Source organism: Neophocaena asiaeorientalis, unplaced genomic scaffold (genome assembly GCF_003031525.2).
Source record: "Neophocaena asiaeorientalis asiaeorientalis breed wild unplaced genomic scaffold, Neophocaena_asiaeorientalis_V1.1 scaffold104, whole genome shotgun sequence".
In the NCBI taxonomy this organism is placed as follows: domain Eukaryota; kingdom Metazoa; phylum Chordata; class Mammalia; order Artiodactyla; family Phocoenidae; genus Neophocaena; species Neophocaena asiaeorientalis.
The window spans coordinates 2,178,748-2,187,988 of NW_020175679.1; the positions used below are offsets into that span (position 1 = coordinate 2,178,748).

The following is a 9,241-nucleotide window of genomic DNA, read 5'->3' on the forward strand; positions in this document are numbered from 1 at the left end:
TGGGGCCAGTGTGGATGGAGTGGGAACAGACTGGGGACAGGGTGGGAGGGGCTCTGTCTGCACTGCGGACAGGTGAGTCAGGAGACCTGGGACCCCCCTGCTCCCATGGCAACCATGGCCTGTGAATCTTGGCCATGGTCGTGTCGGGGGCCCGGAGGTGACAATGACCTTACGGGTCATCCCAGCACCAAACACAGACTGGAGCCCCAGGGAAGATGGAAAACAAGACGCAGGAACCAAAGTGGGGCAAAAAGTGGACCCAGGCACCATTATGCCCCAAACAGGGCTAATTTCCTGAGCCCAACACCAGCGGTCTGCCCTGTAGTGAAGCCAGAATGACCCAGGGGAGGTGGCGCCAGGACAGGGCACGGAGGGAGGCGGCGGCTGTTACCAGGGTGGGCAGGGGCAGAAGATGGCCCCAGGGCCCCGGCCCGGAAATAGCCCGGAGAACACCGAGCAGTGAGGAGCGAGCCCAGAAACCTGAGGGTGTGCAGCTGTGCTGAGTGCTGTGTGCTGTGTCGGTGTGCCTGTGTGGCGTGTGTGCTGTGTGCTGTGCGCGCGTGTTGTGTGCGTGCATGAATGTGCGTGCACGTGTGTGTGTGCGTGTGTGTGGTGTGTGTCCGCGTGCAGCAGCAGCGTGGAGCCGTGTCTCAGGACGGGCGGGGCAGGAGAGCCTGTCGCCGCGCCGGTCGCTGGGCCTGAGGGGTTCCAGTTGCGCCGTGCAGCGGTGGCCATGGCGGCAGGGGACCTGGCGCCTGGCGGGGTGCTGAGTGGAGAGGAGCCTGCAGGACGAGCCACGGCCGCGGTGAGAGGTGGAGCCGGACAGGAAGGCGGGGACTGTCCCGTCTTGGGGCAGAGGGCTCGGCCCCACGTGAACATTCTACGGATGACGAGCGCTCGCGGCCCTGCGTGGCTCTCGTCACCCCGCGTGTCCCCTCGGCCGCAGGGTGCGGCTCACGAGGAGAGGCGCGGGACGAGCATGGGCCGCGGCCCCTCCACCCCGTCTGCTCTCTCCTCCCCCAGGTCCTCTTGGTCGGAACAACCCAGCTGACCCCGACGTCCCAGCGCGGGGCCCGGAGAGGAAGGACTTTGGCCACGGTTGCCAGGTCTGCATGCAGGAGGCCCTGGGTCGGGGTCGGGGGTCCCGGGCGCCACCTCGCACCACCACATGGCAGGCCTGCTGACGGGCTGGCGGGTGTCCGCGCGGCCAGCGCCGTGGCCCCGGCTTTCACTGAAGACCCACCCACTCGGCCCTGCATTCTGAACTTGAGGTGCCCGGGGTGTCAGGGTGACTCTCAGATCTGATGGAGTAAATCTTTTCAGAAGATCTCTGGGAGGAGGTGAGTGGGTGCGCTTGAGTCTCCACGTCTCCCGGGGGCTTGCCCTGTGTCACCTTCAGTGACAGGCTGGCTGGTCCATCTCAGGACAGAAGACTCAACACCTGAACTTTATAAATGCCAGTTACATCGTGTCGTAGGTAATCTCATTGTTTCTTCTTCCGGGAGACCTGTAGGACTCTGTGTCCTCGAAGTTCTCACTTTCACCACCATAGATACATTCTTTTTTCCACTGTCTGGTTCTTGGAGTATAATTTAGGGCTAAAGTCTTAAATCTCCTTGCACTACGGACATTGCTTCACTTTTTTTCTTTGTTTCTTCTCTTACGCCCTCTTCCTTTTCCTCTTCTGGAAACCCTGACAGACAGACATTGTGTCTGTGTCACTTAAATTTGCTCTCACAGTTATCCCTTCCACACGTCTCTGTTTCAAGATCTGCAGTAATCCCTTGATGTGGCCTTCCACGTGACTGGAGTTTGATTTTTGGCAACATCTTTTCTGTTAGTTGGCCCTTCCGTCTGAATGCTTTCATCTGGGAATGTTTCAATACCAAGCCTGCCTTTCTGGGTTCTGAACCCCTGGTGCCTTTGTCGTGTTGTACAAATGTGCTATTAGATGCTCGTGAAACCCACGCAAACTCAGGGCTGCTGCGTCCCGATGTCCACACGGCGTCACATCCAGAAGACCAGAGCAGATGACCAAAAGCTGTGGCCAGCAGCTGAAACCTGCTCTTAGGACAATCCCCAAGGGGAAGTCACAGCTCACAGAAAAAACGGTCTTAGAATATTTTTCAACATTTCTGTCTCTTCCTAAAGTAACACATTAATATCAGCTATATTTCTGTGCACTTCTTTCTGAAGACAGTGAAGGCTGTGCACCAGGGCCTTCTGACCTCAAAGTTCCACCTGTAACAGCTGTTAACATCCTTCCCCCCTCCAACAGCCCCAAACACCCGACAGCCACCCTGGCCACGCCCCTCCCTTTCCCTGTGGCCCTGCCCACCTGACTGGCCGGAAGGGCCATGGTTCCCTCCCACCCCCGGAGGGCCTGTCCCTGTGGAAGGAAAAACACAGGACTCTGGAAATGTGGCCTCTCCTGCCACAGAGGAAACCTGCAGGATTTCTGGTGGATGAAAGTGTCACATGATCACACCAGCTAAAGCTGGCTTTTCCTGCTCCCCTCTCGGTTTCCCCGGGGGCGGGGGCCTTCTCCTCACCGGGTCCCCCGTATCCCATGAGCCCTCGGTTTCCCCGGGGGCGGGGGCCTTCTCCTCACCGGGTCCCCTGTATCCCATGAGTCTTCTGATGGGGCGTGTGCATCCGTAAACCAGCCCCCGGACTCATCGCTGCAAGTGGCCCCCAGGCCATGAGGGGCTGGTAGCTGCCCGCCCTGCGGTCATGGTGGGGGGTAGGGGGGTGCCCTTCGTTCCTCATCCTGGGGGCCACACCCCCCCAAGAGCTGTTTTCCACAGCTGTGATGTCACCGGGGCCCCGGGCGATGCTGGGCCGTGGGTCCCGCCCCCAGAGTCCCCGGGCCACGAGGGCGGGAGCCCATGGCCTGCCATGCCCCGTCCTGTCTTGCAGATGGCGTTCTGGGCCAGGATCTCGAGGCTCCTCCTGCCAGGAACCGCGTCCAGGAGGAGCACAAAGACTGTGCCCCCCCGGCGGTCCAGGGTGAGTGGCTGGTCGCAGCCCGTCCACTACTTGCAGATCGTGGCGTGGATCGTGTTCCTCACTGTGGTCTTCACCACCTTTGGCATCTTCATTCCCCTCCTGCCACCCGAGTGGAGATACATTGCCTACAGCGTATCCTTTGACTGGGGGCATGGCTGTCGTCTAAGGGGGGGCGGGGCTCCCAGAGGGGCCTCCAGCAGGCCTGGCTCCGGACCGCCCTTGGAGGTGGTCAGACCCGTCCTCTGCCCCGGCTCCCACTGTCACAGTGCTGGAAACCCCACAGCTGTCCTCCAGGCAGCCGCTGGCTCGGGGTCTGGGCTACAAGTGCCCACCAGTGCTGGGGCAGGGAGAGGGTGCCCAGCCGGCAGCAGGGGTGGGAGGGTCCCGGGCAGACAGAGACCCCAGGAGTGGGGGAGCCGCAGACGGGCCACGCACTTTCCCAACCATGGCTAAGCAGTCAGTCTGTGTTGTCCAAGAGGAATGATGGGATTGAATAAGGACTTGAAGAGCTCGCGTGCCCCCGCGAGTGTCAAGTATGTGGAGCCGAGGCGCTGACGTCTGTGATAACCTGGGGTGGCTGTGTTCTGGGCGAGAGACGTCTGCTCTGAATGCTGGGGTGTGCGTCAGGGTGGCGCGGGACTCCACCAGGAACCTCGGCCCTCACACTGAGGGTCGCCACACATTACAGCCAGTGGACAGGCTGGGCTGCTGCGAAGTGGGTGTTGGAACCAGCTTCTAAGAGTGGGGTGTTTTCACCTGTGGCTACACTGCCTGCCTCTTCTCCTAGGCTGCCCCTTGCCCCTGGCCAGGTGTGTGTAAGTGGTGGGGCTCGGGCGCGAGGGAGGTGGCAGGACCAAGAAGGGCCCTCGGTCTCCCGGGGCCTCCCAGCCCCTTATCATGGCGTCTTTCAGTTTTGAAGAAGTGGAGAGAACAGTGTGATGGACCCCAACTACCAGGTACTCAGCTTCAACAGTTAAGATTTTGCCAGTGTTGTTTCATATCTCACACACATACACTGAGTATCTTTAAAAATCCCAGACAGCATGAAATTTCACTGGAATGCCCCAGTTTGCATCTGACGAAGACTTTTGTCTCCACACCACCATTCTTCTTATCTCACCTTAAAAATCCCATGGGAAGTTACCAAGATTGACACTTGTCATTTTGCAGAGGTGGGGCCCCCCTGAGCCCCAAAGGCCCCCCATAGCCTCAATCAGTCAGAAAAACCAGGGCATCTGCTTGGAGTGCCTCTCACTCAGATGAGGCCCATTTTTTGCCCCTCGAGGTCATAGAGATAGATTTCTTTGTGATAATGTTTGCGATGATCCATTTCCTTAATAGGAAAAGAGCTCTTCAGCTTTTCTGTTTCATCTTCTGTTTTGGCAAGTCATGTTTTTCAAGAAATTTTAGTATTTTGTCTAAATTGTCAAATTTCTTGGAATAAAAGTATTCGCACTATTTCCTGTTACCTGTAGGATCTGTCGTGATGCCACTCAGCAGTGGCATCAGTCTTCCTAGGGTTTCTCGCTTTTATCGATTATTCAAAGAGTCTGCTTTTGGACTTTTATTTTTACTATTTATTTTCAACGTATTGTGGCTTTAATTTCCTCTTTTTCTACCTTCTTTTTTTCTTTTAAGATTGATTTTTATCTATTTATTTATTTTGGCTGTGCCAGGTCTTTGCTGTGGCACGTGGGATCTTCATTGTGGCACGTGGGATCTCTTAGTTGCAACAAGTGAACTCTTAGTTACGGCATGCGGGATCTAGCTCTCCGACCAGGGATCAAACGCAGAGTCTTACCCGCTGGACCACCAGGGAAGTTCTGTTTCTTCTACCTTCTTGAGGTGGAAACTTAGGCCATTGATTTTAGACCTTTTTTCTTTTTGTCGTATCTGAAGCTACAAGTTTCCCCGTAGGTGCAAGCACACACAGACCTACAAACACACAGATACACACACACAAACATACATACACTGCATGAGTCACAAACCAGCCACACATATGGACACCCGCTCTGTCACACACACAGAGGCACAGAGGCACAAAGACGGAGGCCAGAGGTCCAAGCTGGTTTGGCAGGGCCGTGCTGCCTCTGAAGTTCCCAGGACCTGTCCCATCTCTGGTGGCCTCAGGCATCCCTTGGCTTTAGATGCCGCCACCTCTGCGTCCTCACAGGGTTGTCCCGCTGTGCGTGTCTGAGGCCTGATCTTCTCCTCTTCTAAGGACACCAGTCCTGTGAGATCAGGACCCACCATAAGGACCTCATCTTAACTTGATCATCTGCAAAGACCCCACCTTCAAGTAAAATCATCCACAGTTCCTGGGGTTAGGACTTCACCATCTTTTGGGGACACCGTTCAGCCTCACCTGTGGGTCTTTGCTTATGTGCTGGCTATGATGCTGTGTCTTCATTCTCTTTTGACCCAAAACTTAGCTGAGTCTTGGCCCTTGGAGCCTTTCTGAGTGTCCCCGGGTGCTTTGTCCAGTAGCCACTGTGAGCGCTTACCGGCTTTGCGCACAGCAAGGAGCCCCGGGGCCAAGTGCACCCCGTCCCACATGGACGGCCATTTCTTCCCAGAGGCCTGGTCCCCTGGTGGGCCCCTTGCCTCTGGGTGGCTCGGCACCCAGTCTGTGTGGCCCCCTCCTGCCTGTCCCAAGCGGTGGATGCAGGATGGCGTCCCTGTCTGTTCAGAGCTCAGACGACCTTCAGGACATGTTTTCTGGTCCAGTTTCCTGCCCCCCAGACCCGCCACTGCCCCGGCGATGCTCCTCAGGCCACGGCAGCCGCACTTGGGCGCCACGCTATGGTCACTAGGGGGCGCCAGCGTCCCTCGGCGCCTGCAGGGTCCCAGGAGCAGGGAGGGCAGGGTCCCGGGTCAGGGCCGCGTGTGGCATTCCGTGGGCCCGGTGGAGACAGGGAAGCGTCAGCAAGGCTGCAGGAGCAGCGTGGGGGTCACCGCGCAGGAGCCTGGCCGCCCTCGGCGTGCGGAAAGCACCGGGCGGGGTGGGGCTCCTCTGGGACCCGGGCGGCGGGGGGAGGCAGCTCCGCGGGGGCCCCGCCCTCCCGCGGCAGGACCGGCGAGGCAGCCGTGTGACAGGGCGGGCATCCTGGGCTGGCGCCCGGTGCTGCTTGTTTACTGAACAAAGATAGTTGCTAGGGGACCGCTGCGTCCTCAGAACAGCTCGGGGCCCTGCCTTGCAGGGGAAGTGAGACGGCAGACCGGGTTCTTTTTATTATTTACTTGAACCTAAGACGCTCCTGAGATAAAATTACATCGAAAGTGAAAGCTGGCAGCTTGAGGGCGCGCCACCCCGCCTGTGGCACCTTCTCTTCTGGGGGCTCAGTGACGGCCACTGAGTGTGTGAACGACAGCGGGAATGGCCGGGTCGTCTCTGGCAAGCCAGACGCGGGGAGGCAGGTGGGCCCACGCGTGTACCTGTGGCAGACGCGTGACGTCTGAGGGGCCGTGGCAGCTTGGCCCACCGCGTCTGGGTCTCGGGATCCCCCGGGCACCTGCAGGTTTAGGGGCTCCGCAGGGCTGCCTGTCAGGCTTGGGTTGGGCCCCCGGGCACCTCCACCGTGAGGCTGAGGGTCTGAGCGTGGGCTGCTGTCCCCCCGCTCTCCCTGGCGGCGGTCTCGTGTGGAGCCGAGTGTGGACGTGCGGACAGAACCCGTGGGCCACACTGGGCTCCAGCCTCCCAGCTGCCCTCCTGGCCCCCGCCCCCCGGCATCTGATGGGGACAGTCCTACTCTAGCTCTGCAGAGCAGGGCCGCACCTGGGCCGCAGTGCGACTTCCTGCCACATCTCCTGTCCCGGGCCGTGCCCCCGCCTGTGTCCTGCGCTCGGGACACGCTCCCGTCACCTCAGCAGCCACACACACAGCGCTGTGTCGGCTGTGCCTCAGGCCTCGGGAAGCGGGCGTAGGGGCACCAGCGAGCCCGGACCGTGCTGGCATCTCCAGACGGGACCGTGCAGGCTGGCCGCTGACCACCTCCCACTGCCCCACACCCTGCACAGGAGCGTGGCTCAGTCTGCTGGACGGCAAGGGCAGGGAGGTCCAGGCCACAGGAAGGGCGTCCCTGTGTGGCACCGAGGGATCCGGTCAGTCCCGTTCCCTGTGTAGGTCCCCCGGCCTGGCCGGTCCTCGGCTCTCACGCCCTCACCGTGGTCTCTGCGCCCCCTGGCTGGGCCGGGCCTCTGTTGCCCCACGCCTGGCACCCAGGGCCCTGGGTATGCACTGGAGGCTGGAGGACAAGGGAGACCAAGCAGCTTTGGCCAGACCGGCCCCCCACTGAGGCTCGCCGTGCAGCAGGGATGCTTGGTCCAGGCAGGACCGCGCCTGTGAGCACGAGCCCCAGAGCCCCAGGGCGGCTCCACTGAGGCTGAGCATACAGGCAGGGCCAGCAGGCCGTGGACCCCGACGGCGGTGCAGCCTGAGAAGGACCCCAGAAGAGGGGCCTCCTTGCTCAGAGTCTGCACTGCCGGTGGGCCTCTGTACAGGCACCGTAGACCCTGTGCACATGTGGCCTTGCCACGAGACCCTGTGGGTGGGCGGAGAGAGGCATCTCCCCACCACGCCCAGGCCGCCCTCGCAGGAGCTGAACCTGTGAACCCGAACCCTCCTGGCTCAGAACCTTCCTGGGAAGCAGGGCAGGGCTGATGGGGAGGCCAGGCCAACACTTCCTCCCCTTCTGTTTGGTTTCCATGGGGACAGTGTGTCAGTCCCTGAAGAGGAGGTGGAGAGGGTGGGATGTGAGGAACTGATTTTACCGTGGGAGCCCTGGAGGGCGTAGGCCTGGGGGTTCCTGGCTGGGCGGAGAGAGCGAGACAGAGACAGACAGACAGACGGCCCCGGCCCACTCACCACAAAGGCTCACTGGGGGTATTGGAGCCCTCCCTCTCTCCCTCCCTCCTTCTCCTGATGGCACACATGCTCAGTGTGGCCTCCCTGCCCCAAGGAGCTCCACCACCCGGCTTCGGCACCAGGCTTGGTGCCCGCGGACGCACACAGGCCTCTCCCGCTGTCCCGGTGAAGCTCCACTGGGGTTGCGGGGCCACGGCCTCCAGCGGACCCTGCTCTGTCCCTCAAGGACAAAGGACTCGGGTGGGTTCTGCTGGGCACGCCGGGGCCAGAGGGGCCACTCCCATTCCCGGCCAGGCACAGGCTCCCGTGGCTGCCTGGGGCCTGGACACCTGGCCGCCTGGAGCAGAGGCCCCTCACGCGTGCCGCGCAGGCCGAGCTGTCCCTTGACTCCCCCCAGGTGACCGGCGGGATTTGCCTCTTCCACCTCTCGGTCCACCTGATTGTTCTTTCCATCGATCCGGCCGACGCCAACGTCCGCCTCAAGAACTACTCACCGACTGTGCCGACCTTTGACCGGTCCAGACACGCACATGTCATCCAGAGGCAGCATTGTCACCTGTGCGAGGTAGCCGTGTGGGTGCCCGGCTGTGTGAGGGGCCCCCTGCGCCGTCCCGCAGGGGTGGGCTGGGCTCAGGCGCACCTGGTCCCCAGCAGCCGATGGGCACCGCCCCTTTTGCAGAGAAGCGGGGGCCCCGACACACAGCCCCCCGCCAGGCTGGGGCAGGAGTGCTGTAGCCTTGGGTCTCACACAGGCCTCTGCCCCCCGACCGGATCACAGCCCGGGGCTGCTCAGGGCCCCAGGGGTGTCAGTAGGCGGCCAGGAGGGATCTGACTCAGCTCCGGGCCTCAGGCCCTGGCGCCTTGTGGCCGCTGCGCCCGCCCAGGCAGGCACCCACCGCGTGGGGTTGGCCCTGTAGGCAGACAGGGGCTCTGACAGGCTGCCCCTCCCAACCTTCCTTCCAGGACTGTGAAAGCCAAGCGTTGTAGCACCTGCAACAAGTGTGTCTCAGGCTTCGACCATCACTGCAAGTGGCTTAACAACTGCGTGGGGAGCAGGAATTACTGGTGAGGGTTCTCTCCACCCGGGACGTCGGGCCTGGGGCGGCACTCAACCCTCACGCGGCTCGCTCCTGCCTCCTCCGGGACGTGCCTCCTTAAGGGGCCTCCTAACTGGCGGAGCACCTCAAGGTCCACCTGCCATGGGGACGGGTGAGAGGTGTGGCCCTGCCGTGCAGAGCACCGAGGGGGCCAGAAGTCCCGACAGCGGCTCCGAGCGCGCAGAGCTGGCTGAAGGGCTCTCCTGGCGGGCGCCTCCCCATGTCCACCGGGCAGGGTCGGCAGGACGGGGGGTGGGGGGGCCTGTGC

At 61.4% G+C, this 9,241-nt stretch overlaps 1 protein-coding gene across 1 annotated transcript in view; it reads left to right on the plus strand.

Annotated features, from left to right (window-relative positions):
* The first annotated feature begins 7,942 nt into the window (after positions 1 to 7,942).
* Positions 7,943 to 9,241, plus strand: part of LOC112390900 (probable palmitoyltransferase ZDHHC11B) — a 26,802-nt gene continuing 25,503 nt past the window's right edge. Inside the window, 3 exon segments of the mRNA XM_024731984.1 lie at positions 7,943 to 7,998; positions 8,048 to 8,449; positions 8,840 to 8,941. Of these exon segments, the coding sequence (XP_024587752.1) occupies positions 7,943 to 7,998; positions 8,048 to 8,449; positions 8,840 to 8,941 (560 nt within the window).